This window comes from Pogona vitticeps, chromosome 2, assembly GCF_051106095.1.
Source record: "Pogona vitticeps strain Pit_001003342236 chromosome 2, PviZW2.1, whole genome shotgun sequence".
In the NCBI taxonomy this organism is placed as follows: domain Eukaryota; kingdom Metazoa; phylum Chordata; class Lepidosauria; order Squamata; family Agamidae; genus Pogona; species Pogona vitticeps.
Genome location: NC_135784.1, coordinates 888,877 through 916,141, shown reverse-complemented (window position 1 = coordinate 916,141; position 27,265 = coordinate 888,877). Strand labels below are relative to the sequence as shown.

The following is a 27,265-nucleotide window of genomic DNA, read 5'->3' as shown; positions in this document are numbered from 1 at the left end:
CACACGCCAGCAAGGTTATGCACATAATCATACAAGGTAGGCTTCAGCAGTATGTGGACCGAGAACTCCCAGAAGTACAAGCGTGATTCGGAAGGGGCAGAGGAACTCGAGACCAAATTGCCAACATGCGCTGGATTATGGAGAAAGCTAGAGAGTTCCAGAAAAACATCTACTTCTGCTTCATTGACTATGCAAAAGCCTTTGACTGTGTGGACCACAGCAAACTATGGCAAGTCCTAAAAGAAATGGGCGTGCCTGACCACCTTATCCATCTCCTGAGAAACCTATATGTGGGACAGGAAGCAACAGTTAGAACTGGATATGGAACAACGGATTGGTTCAAAATTGGGAAAGGAGTACGACAAGGCTGTATACTGTCCCCCTGCTTATTTAACTTATATGCAGACTACATCATGCGGAAGGCTGGACTGGAGGAATCCCAAGTTGGAATTAAGATTGCAGGAAGAAATATCAACAACCTCCGATATGCAGATGATACCACTCTGATGGCGGAAAGGCAGGAGGAACTAAAGAACCTTGTAATGAGGGTGAAAGACGAGAGTGCAAAAAACGGTCTGAAACTCAACATCAAAAAAACTAAGATCATGGCCACTGGTCCCATCACCTCCTGGGAAATAGAAGGGGAAGATCTGGAGGCAGTGACAGATTTTACTTTCTTGGGCTCCATGATCACTGCAGATGGAGACAGCAGCCCCGAAATTAAAAGACGCCTGCTTCTTGGGAGGAAAGCAATGACAAACCTTGACAGCATCTTAAAAAGCAGAGACATCACCTTGCCAACAAAAGTCTGCATAGTCAAAGCTATGGTTTTTCCTGTAGTGTTTTATGGAAGTGAGAGCTGGACCATAAAGAAAGCTGACCGCCAAAGAATTGATGCCTTTGAATTGTGGTGCTGGAGGAGACTCTTGAGAGTTCCCTGGACTGCAAAGAGAACAAACCTATCAATTCTAAAGGAAATCAACCCCGAGTGCTCATTGCAAGGACAGATCCTGAAGCTGAGGCTCCAGTACTTTGGCCATCTCATGAGAAGAGAAGACTCCTTGGAAAAGACTTTGATGTTGGGAAAGTGTGAAGGCAAGAGGAGAAGGGGAAGACCGAGGATGAGATGTTTGGACAGAGTCATCGAAGCAATCAACACAACTCCGGGAGGCGGTGGAGGATAGGAGGGCCTCAAACGAACAATAGACATATTGGAATATTATGAAATGCAACCTAGAAAGCAGATGATCCTAATCTTCCTGGATGCGGAAAAAGGCTTTGATAATGTCAACTGAGATTTCATGCTATCATTACTGGAGAGAATGGGCCTTCAAGGAACATATCTACAATCAAGGCAATATAGACTAATCAAGTAGCCAAGATAAAAGTGAATGGTAATCTAACTGGGAATACACAGATCGAACAAGGAGCAATACAGGGCTGCCCACTATTCCCTCTCTTATTTATTTTAGTACAGTGGACCCTCGACTTACAGACGGCTCGACTTACAGACTTCTCTGGCTGCAAAATTTAGATTCGACTTGCAGCCAGAGAATCGACTTACAGACCAGAAAAAAACCAAAATGGAAAAAATAGAATAAAAACCACTGGTTATGGGATTAATCGGTTTTCAGTGCATTGTACAGTAGGTCAATGGAGATTCGATTTACAGACTTTTCGACTTGCAGCCACCATTCCAATATGGATTAATTCCTTAAGTAGAGGGTCCACTGTATTGGAAATACTTAACAGACAGATCAGGAACAACGAAGCAATTAAAGGACTTATAATTAGGGGAGAAGAATTTAAGCTACAAGCGCATGCGGATGATTTAGTGATAATATTAGAAAATCTTTTGGAAAATCTTGAAGGGTTATTGGAAGTTGTAGAAGAATTTGGGCAGGTGGCCGGATTTAAAGTAAACTATCAAAAAACAAAATTTATGACAAAAAACATAAAGCAAGAAGATGTCAAAAAATTAGCACGGAACTCCAACTTTGAGGTGGTGAAAAAAATTAAATACAGTTGTGTTCAAAATTATTCAGCCCCCACTGAAATTGAATGGATTGGCCATTTTGACATTGATTTTGATCATTCAGTCATCTTGCTTACATTTACATGAAAGAGGCACTTGTAGGTCAGAGAAATATAACCTTAAGTTTATAATGAAATAACCACAAATGTCTTTTCTGTGTTCACATCATTATTAGTTTTTATTCAACCCCCAAGTGACATTCAATCTTAGTACTTAGTACAACATCCTTTTACAGTTATAACAGCTTTTAAACGTGAAGCATAGCTTGACACAAGTGTCTTGCAGCGATCTACGGGTATCTTCGCCCATTCTTCATGGGCAAAAGCCTCCAGTTCAGTTAAATTCTTAGGCTTGCGCACTGCAACTGCTTTCTTTAAGTCCCACCAGAGGTTCTCAATCGGATTTAAGTCTGGTGACTGCGATGGCCACTCCAAAATGTTCCAGCCTTTCCTCTGCAACCATGCTCTAGTGGACTTGGAGGTATGCTTGGGATCATTGTCCTGTTGAAAGGTCCAACGTCTCCCAAGCCTCAGGTGTGTGACGGACTGCATCACATTTTCATCCAATATCTCCTGGTACTGAAGAGAATTCATGGTACCTTGTACACGCTGAAGCTTCCCTGTACCTGCAGAAGCAAAACAGCCCCAAAGCATTATTGACCCTCCGCCATGCTTCACAGTAGGCAAGGTGTTCTTTTCGTCATATGCCTTGTTCTTCCTCCTCCAAACATAGCGTTGATCCATGGGCCCAAACAGTTCTAATTTTGTTTCATCAGTCCACAGAACACTATCCCACAACTTTTGTGGTTTGCCCACATGACTTTTGGCATACTGCAGTCGACTCTTCTTATTCTTGGGAGACAGCAAGGGGGTTCTGGCATGGAGACCTTCATTACGCAGTGTGCACCTTATTGTCTGAGCTGAAACTTCTATACCCACATCTGACAAATCTTTTTTCAGTTCCTCAGCAGTCACACGGGGACTTTTCACCACTCTACGCTTTAGGTAGCGCACAGCAGTCGAAGCCAGCATCTTCTTTCTTCCACGACCAGGTAGCATTTCAACAGTGCCCTTTGCCTTGAATTTGTGAATGATGCTTCCTATGGTGTCTCTTGGTAAGTTTAACTTCTTTGCAATCTTCTTATAGCCATTGCCCTTCCTGTGAAGACAAATCACCTCTTCTCTTGTCTTCCTGGACCATTCTCTTGACTTGAGCTCCAGTATTTTAATGTGTTTGTATTTTGATTCAAACATGTCTTAAAATTTGCCCATAGTTTAAATACCCACATCTTTTTACAAGGTGCAAGGATGTATCTTAAGTAATTTTCCATTATTTTTGCATGTAAGACTCTCGTTTTTTGGATTTAGTATATTTAAGTATGGAACCTTGAAATGATCTAAATGAAAGAACTTGCACAGAATTAACACGTTCTGAAATTGCCTGGAATCATTGCAACCATGAAAAGACTCCTTATGAGACACCCAGATGTGCTTCAAACACCTTGTCACTTTCTGTGTGAGGGAGAAGGTCAGGATGAACTCATCTTGACTGGAATGCCGTCCTTTCCTGAGGAGAGGGTGGAGAAGCTCATAAAGAAACAGCATTGGTCGCCCTGTATGATGAGGGAGTCTGGCAGGGGCAAAGTGTCTCTGTTGGTCCTCCTCGACATCTCAGTGGCCTTTGATACTGTTGACCACAGTATCCTCCTGGGGAGGCTCTTGCAGTTGGGAATTGGTGGCTTGGCGTTTGCCTGGCTCCGTTCCTTCTTGGAGGACCGCCCCCAGATAGTACAGCTTGGGGAGAGTGTATCAGCTCCATGGAGTCTCAATTGTGGGGTTCCACAGGGATCAGTTATCTGCCCAATGCTGCTTAACATCTATATGAGGCAGCTGGGTGGGGTCATCGGGGGATGTGGGGCTTCGTGTCACCAATATGCTGATGACACCCAGCTCTACATCTCCTTTTCACCAACTGCAGGAGATGCCATTCTGTCCCTTCAGGGAAAATGGGCTGAGGCTGAACCCGGACAAGATGGAGGTACTGAGGGTGGGCACCCCCACAGTAGGTGGTTTGCTGCCAAGAGTGGGGTTCGCAGTCTGGGGATCCATCTGGACCTGATGCTCACTATGGAAACTCAGGTGGTGTCAGTGGTCCGCACCACCTTTTTTCATCTTTGGCAGATAGCCCAGCTGTGACCCTATCTTGACATTGGGGCACTCACTACCTTGGTGCATGCGCTCGTAATCACAAGATTAGACCACTGCAATGCGCTCTATGTGGGGCTACCTTTGAGGCTGAGGTGGAAACTCCAAGTGGTGCAGAATGCAGTGGCCAGACTCCTTAGTAGAGTGAGAAAATACCAACACATCACATCCACTCTGGCCACACTGCATTGGCTGCCCATTCGGTTCCACATTGACTTCAAGGTGTTGATGCTTACGTGTAAAGCCCTAAATGGTTTAGGGCCTCAATATTTGATGGAATGCCTTCTCCCACCAAGAACTACCCGTGTCACTCTTGTGAGCCAGGAGGTGAGGCTGAGGAGCCTGATGCCGAGGGAGGCCCGAAAGGAAAAACCAGAAATCGGGCCTTCTCAGCGGTGGCTCCTCGCCTCTGGAACAACTTGCCTCCAGAGATTCATGAGGCCCCGTCGCTGGTTATTTTTAAGACCCATCTAAAATGTGGATGTTTAAGCAGGCCTTCCCTCCAGATAACACTTAATCTTTCTTTCTTTATCTATTCTTTGTCATTTTGCCATCTTGAAGATTTTGCTTATTGTTTATTGCCTATTGTTTATTGTTTAATGTCTATTCCTGTATATTTTTATTTTGTTATAAGTATTTTTACCTCTCTGGAAACCTCCTAGAGTGGTCATACTGACCAGATAGGTGGGGTATAAATAGAATTAAACAAACAAACAAACAAACACCCGGATAAAGAACATATAACCCATCAGAGAAGCAACAGCTCCGTGGGGAGAACGGGATGAGTAATATCTGATGAGAAGGGTCACAGAGAAAACCAGGAAGAAAGAGATAGGTCTGGGTGAAGAATCAAAGGTTCAGAGCAGTGAAGGGATGGGAGAGTCTGGAAATGAAGAGCCAGGTGGAAGTTTGAGTGAGGGAAGCAGAAGACCCATCAGAGGGAAGGAAGGATCCACCGGGTGAGGGAACGTTAGGAGGGGTGGAGGTGAAGGAGAAAAAAGAAAGGAATAAGACAGGAAGAGGAAAGAGAAATATATCGGGAGGATAAATCAAGAATGGGGACAGCGGAAGCTGGAGAGGCAGAAGGGCAATAGAAGGAGATGATATTACCTCAAGGCTGGAAGTGGTTATGAATAGAGAATCCCTGGACCAAAGAGAGGGAGAAATTGATGATCCTTCATGAAGAGGCAGAAAGGAGAAATAAGACCTGAGAAGCCTTCCTATTGGGGAGAGAAAGAGAAGAGAGTTGGGCAGAAAGATGAGGGAGGAGAGAGGCAAGCTAGCCAAAGAGAGAAAGGGAGAGATGGACCAGCCCCTCGGAGACGGCTTTTGGCAGGACCCCGGTGGGTCAGTTGTCTTCATTGGAAGCCACAGGGGAAACCGCACATCTCCAGAGAATACTGAACCCCCCACAGTCTTGTTTTGTTGTGGGAATCACCCATTTTCTGCCATCATATCAGCCTTGATGAATGGCAGAATCTCTTCCTTGCCTGGGAGGTCTGTAAATTTCCGCAGGATTCCTGTGGAGGCAGGTATCCTAATGAAGTTCGTAGATATCAAAAACATCTTACAGGGAGAGACGATGGAAATGCATGGGACGTAGGAGGACCTTTAAGAAAAGCAGTCATCTTTCTATTCATCCAAGATTTCATGCAAAGGGGAAACCCACTGGTCAAGTGAAACTGCTACCATATTTCCCTGATGTGTGTTTAGTCGTTTAGTCGTGTCCGACTCTTCGTGACCCCATGGACCAGAGCACGCCAGGCCCTCCTGTCTTCTACTGCCTCCCGGAGTTGTGTCAGGTTCATGTTGGTTGCTTCGCAGACACTGTCCAGCCATCTCATCCTCGGTCGTCCCCTTCTCCTCTTGCCGTCACACCTTCCTAACATCAGGGTTTTTTCCAAGGACTCTTTTCTTCTCATGAGATGGCCAAAGTACTGGAGCCTCAGCTTCAGGATCTGTCCTTCCAGTGAGCCCTCAGGGTTGATTTCCTTTAGAACTGATAGGTTTGTTCTCCTTGCAGTCCAGGGGATTCTCAAGAGCCTCCTCCAGCACCACAATTCAAAGGCATCAATTCTTCGGCGGTCTGCTTTCTTTATGGTCCAGCTCTCACTTCCATACATCACGACAGGAAAAACCATAGCTTTGACTATTCGGACTTTTGTTGGCAAGGTGATGTCTCTGCTTTTCAAGATGCTGTCAAGATTTGTCATCGCTTTCCTCCCAAGAAGAAGGCGTCTTTTAATTTCAGGGCTGCTGTCTCCATCTGCAGTGATCATGGAGCCCAGGAAGATAAAATTTGACACTGCCTCCATATCTTCCCCTTCTATTTCCCAGGAGGTGATGGGACCAGTGGCCATGATCTTAGTTTTTTTGATGTTGAGTTTCAGACCGTTTTTTGCACTCTCCTCTTTCACTCTCATTACAAGGTTCTTTAATTCCTCCTCACTTTCTGCCATCAGAGTGGTATCATCTGCATATCGGAGGTTGTTGATATTTCTTCCGGCAATCTTAATTCCGGCTTGGGTTTCTTCCAGTCCAGCCTTCCGCATGATGTATTCTGCATATAAGTTAAATAAGCTGGGGGACAGTATACAGCCTTGCCGTACTCCTTTCCCAATTTTGAACCACTCAGTTGTTCCATGACCAGTTCTGACTGTTGCTTCCTGTCCCACATATAGGTTTCTTAGGAGATAGATAAGGTGGTCAGGCACTCCCATTTCTTTAAGGACTTGCCATAGTTTGCTGTGGTCCACACAGTCAAAGGCTTTTGCATAGTCAATGAAGCAGAAGTAGATATTTTTCTGGAACTCTCTGGCTTTCTCCATAATCCAGTGCAAGTTAGCAATTTGGTCTCGAGTTCCTCTGCCTCTTCGGAATCCAGCTTGTACTTCTGGGAGTTCTCGGTCCACATACTGCTGAAGCCTACCTTGGAGGATTTTGAGCATAACCTTGCTAGCGTGTGAAATGAGTGCAATTGTACGGTAGTTGGAGCATTCTTTGGCACTGCCTTTCTTTGGGATTGGGATGTAGACTGATCTTTTCCAATCCTCTGGCCACTGTTGAGTTTTCCAAACTTGCTGGCATATTGAATGTAGCACCTTAACAGCATCATCTTTCAAGATTTTAAGTAGTTCAACTGGAATGCCATCACCTCCACTAGCCTTGTTGTTAGCCAGGCTTTCTAAGGCCCACTTGACTTCGCTCTCCAGGATGTCTGGCTCAAGGTCAGCAACTACATTGTCTGGGTTGTCCGGGATATCCAAATCTTTCTGATATAATTCCTCTGTGTATTCTTGCCACCTCTTCTTGACGTCTTCTGCTTCTGTTAGGTCCCTCCCATTTTTGTCTTTTATCATGTTCATTTTTGCGCAAAATGTTCCTCTAGTATCTCCAATTTTCCTGAACAGATCTCTGGTCTTTCCTTTTCTGTTATCTTCCTCTATTTCTTTGCATTGTTCATTTATGAAGGCCCTCTTGTCTCTCCTTGCTATTCTTTGGAAGTCTGCATTCAATTTTTTGTAACTTTCCCTATCTCCCTTGCATTTTGCTTCCCTTCTCCTCTCTGCTATTTCTAAGGCCTCGTTGGACAGCCACTTTGCTTTCTTGCATTTCCTTTTCTTTGGGATGATTTTCCTTGCTGCCTCCTGGACAATGTTACGAGCCTCTATCCAAAGTTCTTCAGGCACTCTGTCCACCAAATCTAGTTCCTTAAATCTGTTCTTTACTTCCACTGTGTACTCATAGGGGATTTGGTTTAGATTATACCTGAGTGGCCCAGTGGTTTTTCCTACTCTCTTCAGTCTAAGCTTTAATTTTGCTATGAGAAGCTGATGATCAGAACCGCAGTCAGCTCCAGGTCTTGTTTTTGCTGACTGTATAGAGCTTCTCCATCTTTGGCTGCAGAGAATATAATCAATCTGATTTCGATATTGCCCATCTGGTGATTTCCATGTATAGAGTCGCCTCTTGTGTTGTTGGAAAAGAGTGTTTGTGATGACCAGCTTATTCTCTTGACAAAACTCTATTAGCCTTTGTCCTGCTTCGTTCTGTACTCCAAGGCCAAACTTCCCTGTTGTTCCTTTTATCTCTTGGCTCCCTACTTTAGCATTCCAGTCCCCTAGAATGAGAAGAACATCTTTCTTTGGTGTCAGTTCTAGAAGGTGTTGTAAATCTTCATAGAATTGTTCAATTTCAGTCTCCTCAGCAATGCTGGTTGGTGCATAAACTTGGATTATTGTGATGTTGAATGGTCTGCCTTGGATTCGTATTGACATCATTCTATCATTTTTGAGATTGTATCCCATTACAGCTTTCCCCACTCTTTTGTTGACTATGAGGGCTACTCCATTCCTTCTACGGGATTCTTGCCCACAGTAGTAGATATGATAATCATCTGAGCTGAATTCGCCCATTCCTGTCCATTTTAGTTCACTGATGCCCAGGATGTCGATGTTTATTCTTGCCATCTCCTGTTTGACCACCTCCAGCTTCCCAAGGTTCATAGATCTTACATTCCAGGTTGCTATGCAGTATTTTTCTTTACAGCATTGGACTTTCCTTTCACTTCCAGGCACATCCACAGCTGAGCGTCCTTTCGGCTTTGGCCCAACCACTTCATTAGCTCTGGAGCTACTTGTACTTGTCCTCCACTCTTCCCCAGTAGCATGTTGGACGCCTTCCGACCTGAGGGGCCCATCTTCCAGCGTCATATCTTTTAGCCTTTTGTTTCTGATCATGGGGCGTTCTTGGCAAAGATACTGGAGTGGCTTGCCATTTCCTACTCCAGGTGGATTGCGTTTAGTCGGAACTCTCCACTATGTCCTGTCCGTCTTGGGTATCCCTGCACGGCATAGCCCATAGCTTCTCTGAGTTACTCAAGCCCCTGCGCCACGACAAGGCAGCAATCCATGAAGGAGTATTTCCCTGATAGTGAGCCCTATCCCCAAAAATAAGCCCTAGTATGATTTTTTCATATGCTAACTAATGAAAGATGAGCAAGTAGGAAAGAGAGAAAAGGTGTCATTTGTTCTAGAAGGCTTTGCCCTCGTAAATAATAAAATTAATTGAATTTTGAAGAAGCAAGCAATGAGCATATATTCTGTATTTTTTTAAATCAACAACTAGACATTTTTGTGCTTTAGTACTGATAGCATCCTGGTTTGTAAGGGCAGGTATTGTTCAAAGAGAGCTGAAATTTTGTTCAGACTTTGTGACTTTTTCAAACTCTGATCGCTTCAGGTCCTGGACTGCACTGGGTCAGAGTAGACCCAATCATTTGATTTTCAACGTCTGAGCTTCTGGGAAAAGATATTGTTTTGCGCACACACACACACACACACACACACACACACACACACACACACACACAGAGTTATTAGAAAGTAAAGGAGAACCACACAGGATGTGTTTTCATGGAGTACCACAACAGACGATGGAACTGATGCAGGGTGAAATTCCTTAGAAAAGAGGAAAGATAATTCCTGTGGAGTCAGGTATCCTAATGAAGTTAGTAGATATCAAAGACGTCATTCAGGGAGAGGCCACGGTGAAAGCATGGGATGTAGGAGGGCATTTAATGAAAGCAGTCATCTTTCTATTCATCCAAGATCTTATACAAAGGGAAACCCACTGCTCAAGTGAAACGGATACCATATTTCCCTGAATGGGAGCCCAACCCTGAAAATAAGCTCTAGTAAAGTGAACCCCCCCCAGCCCACTTTGGGTCCTGCAGCCCCCTCCTGTCCCGTGAAGAAAAGCCACCAAGACCTCCCGGGAGGGGGGGGCAGCCAGCCAGCCTTTCTTCCTCCCACCTCTGACTTTCACAGCTTTCTCTTTCGGCTCAAGTCCCCTCACGCACATCCCCAAAATCGCCCCCCAAGAACCTCTCTCTCCCCCCCCCAAGCTCAGGGCACCCTTCTTCTCCAGGGAGGGAGCAGCACCCCCACCCCATCACCGGCCCTCCCCTGTCTTCCTCCTCCTCCTCCTCAGCCTTCATTCCAGCCCCGCTGACGCCCCCCCTCGACCCTCCTCGACCCACTCAAAATGGCGGCGGTCGGCTTTGAGGAGCTCGCCTGGAAACGGTCACTCGCTCCTTCCCCTTTATTTCGGCCTTTCTCCAAACGGGAAGCGGTGGGAGTCGCCCCCCCGTCTGTCCCCTCCCGTCTCTATGGTCTCCGGGGGAGGGCGCGTTCTGAAGGGGTCTCCTCGGGAGTTTCCCCGCCTTGGGACCTGCAAGGAGGTGAGCCATGGCGGCGGGGGGGTTGCAAAATATTGCCGGGGGGGAGGGGAGTTGAAATAAAGGGGAAGGGCAATTCCCTCTTCCACCCCCCCCGAGAGGCACCCCCTCCCCCCCTTTTGTGGTCCCCCAAGAACACGTCCCTAAATTCCTCTCTGTGAAACCCTAGATTTCAACTGTAATGGGATGTGAATTGGGATTGTGGACCCTCTGCCTCTTCTGTCCCAACCTGCAGAGGGAAGAATATTTTCGACCCTTTTTCTTATGGTTTCCCCCTTTCAGCTGCTGGTGTTCTTTCTTTCAGGAGCTGACTTTGTACTTCCTCGGGGGAAAACGGGATCTTCTGCATCCAGGCCAGAGAGCTCCGCCCACGGGTGTCCTCAAGATTTCTGGAAAACAAGAAGGTCTCTCCAGGTGAGGGTTTTTGGACTCCTAGGTATAAACGTGCTGAAAACAAACAAATGGTTCTCTTATAAATAGTTGGGGTGTGCCCACCTCCCCTTGATTGCCTTCCTGTAGGATTCCCCCGACACTGTCTGGAAGAAATCACCTCCGTCTCCGTCTATTCTGGCATTCATATCACCTGCTAACAAAATTGGAGGGTCAGAATACTGCTCAAAGAGAGTTGCGAAGGCCTGGTCTAATTATGAAAGTGTTAAGTTATCTTCAAGCGTCAAACACTGTGGGAGACAATACACATTTATCAAGAAGATTTTAATGCCTGGTGGCCAGGTAACCTGTAGGATTAGGATGTTACTGCTGAGGCCCATATCAAGTTCCTGAATTTCTGGATTACTATCAACTGATATTAAAGTTACTACACCTCCCCGTGGCCGGCCTCTAGTTTCCAGTTTGCTGGCAGGTCGTGCATGAGCAGCGAAACCTGGGAGAGAAGAGAAAACCGTAGAGGTCACCCACCGAGGTTTCCTGAATAAAGATAATTTCTAATTGAGAACAGAAGTCTTTAAAGTCTTTATCTATTAGTTTGGAAGACCAGCCTGCAATGTTGCAGGATATGGTTTTACTAAGACACCTGTTAAGACTTGGAGAGAGAGGTAGTCATTTCTGTTCACTTCTTCCAAGGACATTGTCAATACTACTGGCAGAACTTGTACCTTTGGGTTTGGGACCAGTTTCCTTGCTGGATGGCTGACCATCAGTTACTGCATCACATGAATGTGAAGGTAGCTGTTCTTCATATATGATGTCTAAGCCTAGAAGCTTGTCATCAGTTATACAATTTGGTGCTGCATCGCACCACAGTTTGAGGTATAGTCGTGGCATTTGTCTTACCTGTCATTTATGTTAATTTCTGCTGAAAAAATAACCTATTTGGGTTATATTACTATCTTCTATAGAGGGGGCTTTAACCAAATCAGATAAGCATAATGGTCTGGCTAGAGGTGATGGTGCTTGGCAGATTGTTGGGTCTGTTAATAGCAGTCTATGTGACCGGTCAGCCTCTGGTAGAATTTGTATACAAGAGGCTTGTGTTGCTGTTGGATGGAAGTCTGCAGATTTTGTTTGGAGTTTATTTGCTTGCTCCTGCAGGGGATTTAAACTAACTGAGTTACTAACTAAATTATGGATAAGCGTTTGGAGCCTGTTTAGGATATGCTGTTGTTCTGTTATAGGCAAAGTGAAGTATCTGTCAATTAGAACTTTCTCCTCTTCGGAGATCATCGTGGGCACTATCGGAGTACCCTCTGAAAAGTAGTCTCTTCCTTCCAGACAGCTTCGGAGGATGTCGCTTGTGTCTCTGTTTAATTGGTTATTATAAGCGAGGTTCTTGCTTCCATGTCCAGTAGAATTTAAATTCTCACATCTTGAATTTGCATCACTAAGGTCTAAACATATCAAGTTATAAGTTGATAAAGATTTATCCTGTTGTATAGATTGTCCATCCCTAATAGACCGATCCTTGATCAATGGTTGGATTATGGTATTAACAAAGTGTCTCCTCACCTGAAACCCTAGACTAGCAAAAGCCTGCCTTTGTCTAAGTATACGATACACAGAAGACGGGCCTGTGAAAGTAGCTTTTATCCCAAAGGTGGGGTTGATAAAGCAAAGATATTCAACATTCTCTATGCCTTCGATTGACAGGTGGGACACTCCTATCTTTTCAAAAATTTGCAAGAGATGCCATTTCTTTCCTAGCTGAGTTAGTTGTCCATTAGGCTTAGGAAGGTTAAGGAACACTAGCTGATTCTTTGAAAGCACCATTGATATTTTTGGTGACTGAGCAGATTTACTTTCACCAGTCTTATCCGATTGTATATTGATGGCCAGAGATGAGGTGCTAGGTAAAAGTGCCAGGCTGGGTGATTTGAGAGACAATAAATCCACAATTGCAGCCACTGGGTTTAGCTCCTCCTTTAGAGGGGGAAGTGAGGGTAGAGTTGACACAGTATTTGTTTGCTGATTTAGTTTGCCATTGGCGTGGATCTCATCTGCCTCCAGGCTTATGGCAGAAGAAGAGGAGTTGGATATAAGTTCTGGGTCAGGTAAACTGGGAATCAGGAGATCCGTAGTTACTGTATGTAGATTTAGGTCCTCAGCTTCTGGGGGAAATGGAGGAGCAGATGGCACTTCAGTCGACTTGATTTGAGCCTTCGATAGCTTTCTTGTTTGATTTGGAGTAATTTTTATCCTTCCACTTTCTTTATCCTGTGCCTTCATCAACTGGAACAGTCTCTCAAAACTGAAATTACTATGTGGAGGAATCCGCTTCTTTAGCTCCCTCGTGGATGGTTTATATTTACTGTATTGGCACTTTTGATTTTGGATTTTTTTCTTGGTCTTCTTACTCTTTTTTCCTTCAAACCCTCTCTTTCTTTTCTTTTCATCATTGCAGTCCAGATGCTGTCGAGGATTGTCATCGCTTTCCTCCCAAGAAGGAGAGCGAGATGGGGAGGGAGCCCCATTCGATATAAACATGAGGAAGACACCTCCGGCAAGGAAATGTTTTTGATTTGCTTCATCCACAAAGCCTCCAGGCTGATCTTTTCTCTTTGTCTTTTCTCCTAGGCAGGAGTGAGACGGAGGTGATTTCTCTTCGCTTTATTTTGGGACCAAAAAGGAAGAACCAAATCCCAGATCCCTCCCAACTTTTCCCAGGTCAGTGAGATTTCAAGAGGTGGCTGAAGTAGCCTTACCTCCCTACACACACACTCACACTCCTGTCAGTTTCCCTGGCCCGGCAGGGATTTGAATCCAGGTCTCATGGTTTCCAGTCTGGTACTCCATTCGTGACACCACACTGCCTCTCTGAACATGTGCAAAGTGGTGGTGTTTTGGGGTATGGTTTTCGTTGCATTTTATTTAGGGTGGTTTTTTCAAAAACATCTCAATCCTGCTCACCAAAGGCAGGTCCTGTTGACAAGAGGCAAACCTTGGTCGTCCTGATTTGGGGTGTGTGTGGGGTTCCCCTCCAAGCCTCCCTTCTTCTTCCCCCTCGACAGACAAGCCAGACCTGGGGATTTTGCTTTGCACCCATCCACCTGTACTTTGGACTCGGATAATAATTGATTAATAGGGAACATCATTTCTGTTCCCGCCTTCTCCTTCAACGGGAGGATAGACGAAGCCTGAATCCAAAGGAGATTGGGGGGACCCTTCCAACTGGGTTCCCCTGATGTCTGTGCTTTGGGTGGTTCCCAAGGCACGCTGGGCGTCCTTCTGGACCCAACGCTGTCAGTGAACAACCCGGCGGCATCTGTGGCCCGATCCGCCTACTTCCCTCTTAGATGGATGGTGCAGCTGGGCCCCTGCCTGGATGAAATTGTGACTCCCCGGATGGGTCCACGTGCAGGGAGTCTCAAGGTTAGACTACCGCAATCCTCTTTCTGTGGGGCTTCCCTTGAGCCTGACACCGGCTGATGCAAGAGGGTCTCCTCCGTCCACCGCTCTCCCTCTCCGGTCGCCTCGTATGGAAAGGCAATTCCCCACCCCCGCGTGGGAGAAGGTTCTTCCATTCCATATTCTCTCTTTACCCATCTTGCTATATGCGTCCCCAATTCCCTTCTCTTTCGGCTCCATCCTCTAATGTCCCGTTTGCCCCAGTGGAAAGGTTTCCTGGCTGAGCGAGGGTTCTTTCCCCTTTCTGCCTCTTCTGTTGGTATCATCCTCCTCTCCCAGATATGAATCCACAGGTTCTGACAACCAGAAACCTTCCCACCCTTCTAGCAATAGCTTTCTCCCTTCCCCTCTACCGTTCTGTCAGCTTCCTGCTGTAATGTGCAGTTATCTGATTGAAGAAACACATACACACTCTTCTTCTGTACGAAAAGACACGTGTATTAACAAATATACAAATATACAAACTGGCAGAACTTTCGCGTAGCAGGCAAAAATATAGGCAAAGTGGCATAGAGGATAGTAGCATAGGAAAGAAGGACAAGATACATTAATGTCCACACTGTTTCCTTATATACAGTTACACTGCTCCTTCTATCCAATCACTGGAAGTATTGCATCATCTTCCTCCATGTGGGTGTCACCTCTTCTCCAGGCATTGCATCATCTTCTCCTTTGTCACAGTGACTCAGCAGTCACACAGCTGTTCATTGTGGCAGCTCATTAATGTTACATTCAATAACTGTTCAGGCCTATCAAATTTACAATATCTTGACACCCCTCCTAATTTTATACCTGAACAGAACACAATCGCATCTCTTCAATTATTTCACCATGTTTTTGAACATTCAAAGGTTTAGTTACAATACAGTGGTGCCTCGCTTAACGAGTTCACAGTATAATGACGAATTCGCATAGCAATCTCTTTTTTGAGATTGCTAATGCGATCGCATAAGCAAAAATATAGGCAAAGTGACATAGAGGATAGTAGCATAGGAAAGGAGAAGATGCATTAATGTCCACACTGTTTTCTTATATACAGTTACACTGCTCCTTCTATCCAATCACTGGAAGTATTGCATCATCTTCCTCCATGTGGGTGTCACCTCTTCTCCAGACATTGCATCATCTTCTCCTTTGTCACAGTGACTCAGCAGTCACACAGCTGTTCATTATGGCAGGTCACTAATGTTACATTCAATAACTGTTCAGGTCTATAAAATATAAAATATCTTGACACGTTCTGGCCTCCACGCCTCTCTCTTTCTCTCTCCCTCTCACTTGCTCTCTCTGCTTCTGGTCCTTCTGACTCCTCGTCTCCTTCCTTTTCTCTTCCCCTCATGTCCGACGGAGGTGGTTGAGTTTCTCCTTTCTTCCTTTGTCCCCTTTCCCCTCTTCGCTGGCTTAGGCTCCCTCCACTTTCTTTGGGCGGAGGGCATTGCCCCCTTTCACCCACGGGGCTCTTGTGAATCTCTTCTTCCCCCTTTAGGGATCCTGAAGAGGGAATAGAAGAAGCCCCTTCTGCCTTGGGGAACTTTGGAAAGCCAAGGTTCATAACCAAGTAAAAACATGGATGTTTATTCAGGCCTTCCCTCCAGTCAATACTTGATTCTCTCTTCTCATTTCCTCTTTATTTATTATTACTTTATTTTCTTGGTTTCCACATTTTCATTTGTAGATTAATAACTATGTATTTTTATTAATTATTTTATTAATATTTCTTCACCGTGACTCCTGGCCCGGCAGGGATTTGAATCCAGCGGAGTTGCAGAGGCTTTAAAGGGAAAGGAGGGGTCCTTCCATAAATGCAAATTCTTCCCAAGTGAGGAAAACAAAATGAACACAAACTCTGGCAAAAGACATGTAAGAAGATGAGACAGAAGGCCAAGAAAGAATTGATGGAACGTATGGCCAGCAATATGAATGGGAATGAGAAAAGCTTCTTTAAATATCTTAGAAGAAGGAAACTTGCCAGAGAAGTGGCTGGCCCTCTGGATGGGGAGGGAGGGAAAGGGGGACTTAGAGACGGTACATAAATTAAATGAGTTATTTGCATCTCTCTTCATGACAGATGACCTTGGGCAGATTGTACTGCCCGAACGGCCCTTCTTGAAGAAGGTATTCAATAAGATTCAAGTTCTTCTCCTTAAGCCACACAGGTCACCAGGAGGTTCTTGTCTGGAGGCCTGGAAATGGTTCCAAAGAGACTCAAGTCGGAAGGAGCCTTTTTTCCTGCAATAGAGTCAGCAGAAAACTAACTATCAAGACATTCCCACCTTGGCAGAATTTGTATAGTATAGAAGACTTCAGGAGCCATAGATCTATTGGAGAATGTCACTACGGAGAGAGAAGCAAAATTACAGTCTGAAGTAGTTTCCCTGAAGGATATGGTTTTGCAGCAGACGTTAGCCACTGATAGGATGCTCCTGCATCGTGGTGGCCTGTGTGCCTAATATAAATAAAAAATTTCATGTGCCAGAACACCTCAAAAGGACTAGTATGGGATCATGATGTGTTAGCAGAGTTGATTGGCAGGAATCGTGATGATAGGGACAAACGAGTTGAATTCAGGTTCATGGGATTGGTCTTGCATAATGTCAAGATTAATTTCCAGATCCCTTTGACATCTGAAGTGGAGTAAAACAAGGCTATGTCCTCGCGCCGACCCTGTTTGTGATTTTCTTTGCTGTCATGCTGAAGCAGGCCTTTGGAACTGCAACAGAAGGAGTCTATCCATACCATTGACCATGGTATCCTCCTGGGGAGGCTCTCTGAGTTGGGAATTGGTGGCCTGGCACTGGCCTGGCTTCGTTCCTTCTTGGAGGACCGCCCCCAGAAAGTACAGCTTGGGGAGAGCGTCTCGGCCCCATGGAGTCTCAATTGTGGGGTTCCACAGGAGTCGATTATCTCCCCAATGCTGTTCAACATCTATATGAGGCCGCTGGGAGGGGTCATCCGGGGGTGTGGCGCTCGGTGTCATCAGTACGCTGATGATACTCAGCTCTACATCTCCTTTCCACCTACCGCAGAAGATGCCGTTCTGTCCCTTCAGCGCTGCCTGGGGACCGTACTGAAATGGATGCAGGAGAATGAGCTGAGGCTGAACCCGGACAAGACGGAGGTACTAAGGGTGGGTGTCCCCACATTGGGGGGCTTGGGAAACTCCCTCTCCTTCAGGGGGGGTGACCCTCCCTACCAAGGATGGGGTCCGCAGTTTGGGGATCCATCTGGACCCAGCGCTCACTATGGAATCCCAGGTGGCGTCCGTGGTCCGAACCGCCGTCTACCATCAGAGGCGGATAGCCCAGCTGCGGCCCAATCTCAATGTTGGGGCCCTCACCACCTTGGTGGATGCGCTCGTAATCTCAAAATTAGACCACTGTAATGCGCTCTATGTGGGGCTGCCTTTGAGGCTGCTGCGGAAACTTCAGGTGGTGCAGAATGCTGCGGCCAGACTCCTCAGTGGTGTGAAAAAATATCAACACATTTCACCCACTCTGGCCACTTTGCATTGGCTGCCCATCCGATTCCGCATCGACTTCAATGTGCTGATCCTTACGTATAAAGCCTAAAAGGTTTAGGGCCTCGATACTTGGCGGAACGCCTACTTCCACCAAGATCTATCCGTGTCACTCGTGCGAGCCAGGGGGTGAGGCTGAGTAGCCTAACGCCGAGGGAGGCCCGGAAAGAAAAGACAAGAAATAGGGCCTTCTCGGTGGTGGCTCCTCGCCTCTGGAATAACCTACCCCCTGATATTCGTGGGGCTCCCTCGCTGGGTATTTTTAAAAATCAACTAAAACCACTGATGTTTTGGCAGGCCTTCCCCTCAGCCAATCACTAATTTCCTCTTTCCTTTTCCTAGTGTCTCTCCCATCTTGTCAAAGATTTTTCCTTCATATAAATTGTTTTTAATTATATTGTTATATTTTGATAGAAGCCGCCTAGAGTGGTCTTAATCGACTAGATAGGCGGGATATTAAATAAATAAATAAATAAATAAATAAATAAATAAATAAATAAATAAATAAATCTGACCTAAATGCTTCAATTTGAACTCCTTACTCAGTTCCTTCACAAATCACTTAACATACTAAACACAAGTCATCTTTACATCACCCTGATTTTTCATGTACAGGCAAGGGTCAGCCAAACTTCTTCTAAGTCCTAGTTGTACTAGCTTTGCCTTGGTTAGGTATTGTCTGGTAATGTCTTTAACTTGTATACCCACCTACAGCCAACTACGTTTTCCCCTTCAGGTAATTTTAACAGGTGAAAACACGTTATCCTCCTTCAATGACTTGAACTCAGCAAGCATGGCCTCTTTCCATTTACGTTGCTGATCAGTTGGCAATCTTAGCATTTCCTCATAACGTTCAGGTTCACTTGTAATTAGGTTTATATTTGTTACTTTGAACCTTTGAGGTGGAACTCCTTTATTTGCTCTCTGAGAACGCCTTGGAATTACTACTTCCTCACTTTGTTCGCCTGACTCACTACATGTCCCATTCTCCTCCTCAGCTTCACTATCTGTCCCATACTCCTCCTCAGCTTCCATTTTACTTAGGTTCTCCAACTTTTTTCTTACTATTCTGATCACTAAATGGAGGCAAAAACACTTCATCCTTAGCATGCATACAAGACCAATACTCGTTCTCACAAAATTTAGCTGATCTGCTAATAGTCACATTCCCAAAATGGTCACTAAACCTTTAACTCTTACACCCAGTCTGATATCCTACAAAAATTAGCCTTTTTGCTTTAGGAGATCCTTTCCTACGTGAAGCTTTTGGTATATTTATCTACACATGGCAACCAAATGTCTTGATATGACTTAAAGTTGGTTGTCTGTTGTGCACCAGAAAATACGGGGTGTTTTGAACTACAGAATTTCAAATTCTGTTCAAAATGTAACAAGCACATTAAATTGCTTTAGCCCAATAAACTCTAGACAACCAACATCAATTAACATTGAGTTCATGACTGTTTGCAATATGCCACCTTTTCGTTCTGCTACAGCAATCTCTTGAGGGACCTGCACATTTGCAATTCTATGGCATATCCCTTTCTTTCTTAACCACGTTCTGAATTGCAGACTCATAAACTTCTCGGTCCGTCTGAATACTGGCTACATGAGTTTCAAATCTCCTCTCAATCATAGCCACCCATTCCTTGAATGTTTGGAATGCTTCATTCTTATGTTTCAGACAGAACTTATTTTCCCCCAGTGACTCTTGGAATGGACCCATTCGATCCATGTGCACTAGCTCAAAGTACCTTTTACTCATTCTACTACAGTGGTGCCTCGCATAGCGAGGTTAATCCGTTCCAGATTAACCTTCGCTATGGGAAAACATCGTAAAACGGATCCAAAAAACCCATTGGAACTCATTAAACAAAGTTTACTGCATTCCAAATGGGCCCAAAACTCACCGTTCTCCGATGTTTTTCCTTGTTCCGGCAGCCATCTTGGGTGTACCGGCGGCCATTTTGAGTGTCCCAGCGGCCATTTTGGGTGTACCGGTGCCCATTCTTTGTGTTCCAGTGGCCATCTTGGGTGTACCGGTGGCCATTTTTTTGTGTTCTGGCGGCCATCTTGGTTGTACCGGTGGCCATTTTGAGAGTCCCGGTGGCCATCTTGGGTGTACCGGCACCCATTTTTTGTGTTCCGGTGGCCATTTTGGAACCGCTGAACAGCTGTTCCCCCATCGTAATGCGAGCGTGCCCTCACATTAGTGATGGGGAAATCCGCATCGCAATGCGGATTCATCGTTCAACGGTGCACTCGTTATACGAGGCACCACTGTACTCTTCTTAGTCACAGGGTGTCTCCTAGATTTAGAAGCTTTACACATATTGCAATCTAGATATCTATCACAGTTGTTTAAAACTGCCCACACATTGCTGAATTTTCCTTAATACTTCAAAACTCACGCGTCCTAAATTCCTGTGCAAACACATCTGTTTGATGTGGCATATTTTCATTTAACACATTAGCCGAACTTTGCCCTTCTTCTGTTTTATCCAAAACATACAGGTTTCCCTTTAAATGCCCCGTTGCAACAAGTTTGTTTGCTTTCTCTATCTTGGAAACTCCTTCACTGAACTTAATTGCAAAACCAGCTAGGTCTAAACATGGTGCACTTATTACATTATGGCTATGGCTAATTCTAGGCACAAACAAAACATTCTCCAAAGTACATCTAAGGCTTTTAACATAAACTTTGCCTGTTCCACACACTTCTGTGTTTCTCCCATCTGCCAAACTTACTTGCATTTTAGCACAATGGGTTAATTCTTTAAACCACATTCTCCGCCTACAAACATGCTGTGCCGCTGGGGAGTCAATCAGCCATTTATGACTCTCATTAACAGTAATTACTGACACAGAGTTCATTTTACGTTACTCTGAAGTTCTGTTTACTTTCACAGTGTCCTTGAGCTTATATCTTCTTCTACAAATGTCTTTCGCTGCTGCAAATAAAACATTTCTTCTTCCGCAAGCCATTTAACAGATTATACAAGATGGCAGAGGAAGAGAAGGAAAAGGTAATCAAGAGTTGACAGGAGGAAAGACCTGTACAAACATCCATGTTTTCAGTTGGTTTTTGAAAATATCCAGCGAGGGAGCTGCGCAAATCACTGGAGGGAGATTGTTTCAGAGGCAAGGAGCCACCGCCGAGAAGGCCCGGTTTCTACTTCCTGACTCGCGCAGGTGATACGGGTAGACCTTGGTGGGAGTAGGCGTTCCGCCAGATATCGAGGTCCTAAACTGTTTAGGGCTTTACAAGTAAGCATTAATATGGAACCGAATGGGCAGCCAGTGCAGTGCGGCCAGAATAGGAAAAATATGTTGGTACTTTCTCGCTCCGCTAAGGAGTCTGGCCACCGCATTCTGCACCACTTGGAGTTTCCACATCAACCTAAAAGGCAGCCCCACGTAGAGCGTGTTACAGTGGTCTAACCTTGAGATTACAACTGCATGTACCAAGGTAGTGAGCACCCCCGTGTCGAGGTAGGGCTGCAGCCGGGCAATCTGCCATAGGTGGAAAAAGGCGGTGCGGACTACCGACGCCACCTGTGTTTCCATGGTGAGCGTCGGGTCCGATGTACCCCCAGGCTACGGACCCCACTCTTCGCAGCCAGGGTCACCCCCAAATGTGAGGGAGTCAGTCAAGCCACTGGCCACAGGGCCACCCACCCTCAGAATTTCCATCTTGTCCAGATTCAGCCTCAGCCCATTTTCCTGCACCCATTGCAGTATGGCCTCCAGGCAGCGCTGAAAGGACAGGATGGCATCACCTGCAATTGGAGAAAAGGAGATGTAGAGCTGTGTGTCATCAGCATACTGCTGACACGATGCCCCACACCCCCTGATGACCCCACCCAGCGGCCTGATATAGATGTTAAACAGCATTGGGGAGATAATCGACCCCTGTGACACCCCACAATTGAGACTCTATGGGGCCGAAAAGTGCTCCCCAAGCTGCACTCTCTGGGGATGGTCCTCCAAGAAGGATCAGAGCCAGGCAAGCGCCAGGCCACCATGACATCAATCCAGCAGGATCCAGTAGCCTTCGAGGGCGGACCATAGCAATAGGTCCCTGCTCCTTGCGAGGGGGGGAGAGCCATTGAGAGGTTACATTTTACCAGATGTACCGTACTTCAAGAAGCATGCTGAAAAATGGGAGGACGGTCAGAGGTGGGCTACAAGGACGGTCAGGATACTGAAAACCAAGCCCTTTACGGAGGATGTCCACAAACATGGACAAGTTTAGAAAAGGCAAAAATAATGATCCAAGGACTAGAAATCAAACCCAAGACCACCATCCGTCAGATTTACTTTGATTTTGATTCCTCGATTGTGGGGATTCAACACCACACTATTTCTCAGTTTGTCATTCTGTTAAACAGCTGCATCTTGGCAGGAAGCCACACGAAACCTCCTTCACCCTCTCTCTTGCCCAGGAGACGGAAAACCCCTTACCTGGAGAGAACTTCTTGTTTTCCAGAATCCTCAAGGAGGACACCCGCGGGCGGAGCTCTCTGGCCTGGATGCAGAAGATCCCGTTTTCCCCTGAGGAAGTACGAAGTCAGCTCCTGAGGGAAGACCAGCAGCTGAAAGGGGGAAACCACAAGAAAAAAGAGGGTTGAAAATGTTCTCCCTTCTACAGTTTGGCATAGAAGAGGAGGAGGGTCCACACTCCCAATTCAGAAAGGGGGAAACTGGGAAGCCCAGAGAGAGCAATTCCCATCCCACTCAAGTTGAAATTTAGGGTTTCCCAGAGAGGAATCTAGGGACGTGTTGTTCTGCTTCTTGAGGAGAAATTAGGGAAAAGACGCTCCCTTTGGGTTTCCTTCACCGAGGCTGCCCCCAGTTGGTAGGAAGCGATAAAAGGGGGGGCTGATTAAGTGGATTTCCATTCCCCTTTTAATTTTGGATCCCTCTTAGAAGAGCCACAGAAGGAAAACCTCCTGAACCATCCCTGAAGGACGGTCCGTGGTGTGTTTGTGTGTTTGTAGCGGCAGGATGGATGCCAAGGGGTCCAACACCAACCCCCCCCCTTTTTAGGGATTCCCTCGTCCAGAGGAAAATGGAAGGGCTGGGGTCCGGCCCTAATGGGCATGAAAGTTGGTGGGGAGCGATCAAAGGGGTGTGTGTGTGCCTGATTAAGTGGATTCCCGTTCCCCTTTTAATATTTATTTTTTTTGCCCTCCTCTCTCCTGGATCCCCCCTAGAAGAGACAGGTCCGTAACCAAAGAGTTACAGTGCCAGAGGACGGGACACCGTACTTCAAGAAGGATGCTGACAAGTGGGAGGACGGTCAGAGGAGGGCAACAAGGACGGTCAGGGGATTGGAAAACAAGCCCTTTAAGAAGGATGCCCACAACCTTTGACAAGTTGAGAAGAGGGCAACAATAATGATCCAAGGACTAGAAGTCAAACCCTAAACCATCATCCTTCAGATTTACTTTGATTTTGATACCAGCCTTGAGGTGGGGATTGAACATCAAGTTGATTTAGGCTACTTCTGACTTTGTTATTCCTGTTAAACAGCTGCATCTTGGCAAGAAGCCACATGAAACCTCCTTCACACTTTCTCTTGCCCAGGAAGCCAAAAACCCCTTACCTGGAGAGAACTTCTTGTTTTCCAGAAATCTCAAGGAGGACACCCGCGGGCGGAGCTCTCTGGCCTGGATGCAGAAGATCCTGTTTTCCCCTGAGGAAGTACGAAGTCAGCTCCTGAGGGAACACCAGCAGCTGAAAAGGGGAAAGCATGAGAAAAAAAGGGTCGAGAATATTCTCCCCTCTGCAGGCCTGGACAGAAGAGGCAGAGGGTCCAGACTCCCAATCCAAAAAGGGGGAACTGGCAAGCCCAGAGAGAGAGCAATTCCTTGAATTAAAAAAAAGAAAAGAAAGAAAGAGATTGGATTCATTGCATTTCATTGCAGTTGAAATGTAGGGTTTCATGTCTTTTGTATGTTTGAATTTAAAAGAAAAGAGGAAAAAAAGAGAGAGAGAGAAAGAAGAAAGAATTTAGGGACGTGTTGTTGTTCTGCCTCTTGAGGAGAAATTAAGGAAGAGAAGCTCCTTTTGGGTTTTTCCTGGTGTTGCTTCACAAAGGATGCCCCCCCCCAGTTGGTAGGAAGCGATGAAAGGGGGGGCTCTGGCCCTCCTCTCCCCTGGATTCCCCCCCCTCGAGGAGAGCCACAGTCTGTGTTTTGTGTGTGTGTCTCTGGGAGGTCGCCTGCCTTGTTCCCCTACCTCCCTCCCCATTTAACCCCCCACTTTTTTCTGCCTCAGCCCCCCCTCCCGCCCATCTCTCTCTCCCCTCCTCACCTTCCTCTTGTTCCTGCCAAGTCCCTCCCTCCCCCCCAGGGAAGCGCAGCCTTAAAACCCCTTTTCCCAGTTTTTCAGAAGGAGGGGGGGTCTGGACTTTTGGGGGAACCCCCCCCTTGTGTGGGAGGAGGGGGGAGAGCCCCGATCCTTCCTCTCCTTCCTTTTCTTGACCCCCACCCGAAGCCTCCAGGGTCCAAGAGAAGGTGGGGGTTGGAGGTCTCCTCAAAGGAAAACCCAGGCTGAGCCCCCCCTCCATGCACGCACCAAAGAGGCCCACAGATATCTCCTTGGGAGGGGATCCCCCCACCTCCTCCGACCTCCCCCCCCACTATCCCCAAAGAGGAGACTCGGAAGGAAAGGCGTGCAAGGAGGGGGACCACAAAAGGGGGGGAGGGAGGGAGGGGGGTGCCTCTCTGGGGCGGGGGTGGAAGAGGGAATTGCTTTTCCCCTTTATTTTGAACTCCCCCCCCCCGGCAATATTATGCAACCCCCCCCACCACCACCACGCATGGCTCACCTCCTTGCAGGTCCCGAGGCGGGAAACTCCCGAGGAGACACCTTCGGAACGCGCCCTCCCCAGAGACCATAGAGACGGGAGGAGACAGACGGGCCCTCCCACCGCTTCCGCTTCCGGTTTGGGGAAAGGCCTGGGAGGGGGGGAAGGGGAGGAACTCCTCTTTCCTCTTTCGTAGCTCTAGGTTCCCCCCTCCCAACCCCCCCCCAAACGGTTTCTCATGAATAGAGGGAGGGGGGCGGAGGAGGAGAAGGAGTAGAGGGGGGGGAACCTGCAGAAAGGAAAGAGGGCCCTCTCTGTGGCCGGAAGGAAATTTCAGAGGACGGTTGTCTCTGCTTCACTTTTGGCAGGAGTCGGGATCTCGGGCAGGATGGGGGCCCTGTGGCCTAGGGGGCTAAAAGGGAGGGGGTTCCCATCTTCATGGCTGGAAGGGTGCAGATCCCCCCCGCCTAACCTGTCCACACCCCGAGCCCCTGGGCTGGTTCTAGCCTGCAATGCAGAATCCGTTTGAGGCTCCGAGGCTGTTTCCTTCCACATATGGATCAAATCCGAGAAAAGTGAAGATGGAAGGGGCCTCTTAAGGCCATCCAGGCCAACCCCCTGCTCAAGGCACAAATACAAATCAAAAGTGATGATCTCAGTTTCTCTTGAAAGCTTCCAAGGTTCAAGCACCCACTAACTCCTGAGGTCACAGGTACCACTGTCGCACTGCTCTAACAGAACAAAAGAGTGATAGTAGTTTGAATCCATCTTTTGATTCAGTGACAGAAAAAAGTGATTCAAGAACTCCAGAATGCCCAGAGAGATTTGGTAAAGTTCAAGTCAAGTTATACAGAGAACATCCTCATAATACAGTGGTGCCTCGCACAGCGAGGTTAATCCGTCCCAGATTAACCCTCGCTGTGTGAAACATCGCTGAGCGGTAAGAAAAAAGCCATTGGAGTGCATTAAACTTAGTTTAATGCATTCCAATCGGCTGATTTACTCACCGTTCAGCGAAGTTTTTCAATGGCCGGCAGCCATTTTCGCTCCCTCCCCTCGCTTAAAGAGGGCACGAAAACGCTGCGCGCGGCCATTTCGGCTGTTCCGGCGGCCATTTTATGGCCACGGAACAGCTGATCGGCGGATCGCAAAGCGAAGGTCGGTAAGCGAACCGCTTACCGACCTTCGCTCTGCAATTTTCGCCCATTGGGGCCATCGCTCTGCGATCGCATTAGCGATCGAAAAAGCGTCACCATAGAGCGAATTCATCACTCTACGGTGCGCTCATTCTGTGAGGCACCACTGTAGACATAAGCAGACGGTGGTACTAAATAAATACAAAGAAAGATTTTGAATATGGTACACAGTAGTGCATTTGGAGGACGACTAGGAATAGCTAGAAAAACTCAGAAAGTAACACAGATTTTTATTGGCCAAGATTGATCAGCAAAGAAACGGATTTCATAAGGCATGTGCCATATGCCAGTGATTGGAAGTTGGGAGAGACCATCAGCATGAGGGGTTGATATTGTAGGTCCCTCCCAATTTACCATGATGGGAGGAATATGAGGACCCTATATTTAAGCCAGAAGAAGTGAATTTTGATAAGTCATTAACACAAGTACAGAAAAAAGAAGTTATTAAAATTCTAACTGAATATAAGGAAGAGCTGAAGGAGTAGAACACAGGAGAAATACAGGAGAAGGAAAACCAATGTTGACTGCCTGCTTTAGGATGACAGGGGAATAGGCCGATAAAATAACTGAAGAGTTATAAAAATATTTTAAGAACAGGCTCTATAGTGAGATCAGAGAGTCCGTGGGGAATGCCAATAGTGCTAGTAGACAAAATGGAGAAAGTGGGGGTGAAGGTGGAGACTCCAGCCTGGGAGGCCGGGGATAGGAAATAACGCGAGGGTGTGTAAGGGAAGAGCTTGGCTGGAAGGGAAGGTCTTAAGTTGTCCGTGGAGGCTGATCTCCCAAGAAGAAGAGGAAGAGGAAGAGGAAGAAGAAGAAGGAGAAGAAGGAGAAGGAGAAGGAGAAGGAGAAGGAGAAGGAGAAGGAGAAGAAGACAAGACCAAGGAGAATTAGGAAGAGTATGGATTAATCACTCTTTCCTTTTTTTTATATACGGCCCCTCTAGCCAAAGGCCACTCTGGGTGTCTTGAGGGTGGTGGCTTTAGATTTGAACCCAGGCCCTGCTTGCCTCTGGTCCAGATGGGGGGAGCTGGCGTGGCTCTCCCTCCCTCCCTCCCTCCCTCATCATCATCCATATTCCATTGACCCAGACATTGTGGGAAGGGGATGGTCAAGCGAGTGGGCGTCTTCGAGCAGAGGGTAGGGGGAACCACCATCCTCATCATCCTCACCCTGGAGGCCTCGGCCGTCCTGTTCCCTGACAAAAAGGCCTCCAGGAATCTGGCCCCGGAAAGCCTGGCTGGGCTCGATCCACGGATGATGATGTGATGTGAGCGAGGGACCCTTGGGAGACCCCCCCCCGCCCGACTCCGGTTCCTGCAGCCCCTCCTGTCCCTCCCTCCCCCCCCAAGACGTTACATAACCCCCACACACGGTCGCCTCTGTGTATTTGAACAGCC

At 46.7% G+C, this 27,265-nt stretch overlaps 2 protein-coding genes across 11 annotated transcripts in view; one reads left to right on the top strand and one right to left on the bottom strand.

The window, feature by feature from the left end:
- The window catches only part of LOC144587199 (uncharacterized), a 263,842-nt gene extending 240,273 nt beyond the window's left edge, over positions 1-23,569 (bottom strand). The window contains exon 1 of the mRNA XM_078386970.1: positions 23,464-23,569. The gene's annotated coding sequence lies outside the window, so the exon portion shown is untranslated. The remainder of the gene's footprint in view (positions 1-23,463) is intronic.
- The window catches only part of LOC144587285 (uncharacterized), a 69,881-nt gene continuing 52,012 nt past the window's right edge, over positions 9,397-27,265 (top strand). The window contains exons 1-4 of one of the 10 annotated variants that reach the window (XR_013542439.1): positions 9,401-10,480; positions 10,782-10,891; positions 13,508-13,597; positions 23,489-23,756. Coding sequence is in view for 1 of the 10 variants with exons in the window: in XM_078387361.1 (XP_078243487.1) it covers positions 10,285-10,480; positions 10,782-10,891 (306 nt within the window). In the remaining 9 variants the exon portion in view is untranslated. The other 9 variants (XR_013542438.1, XR_013542442.1, XR_013542441.1 and 6 more) reach the window with 9 other exon arrangements.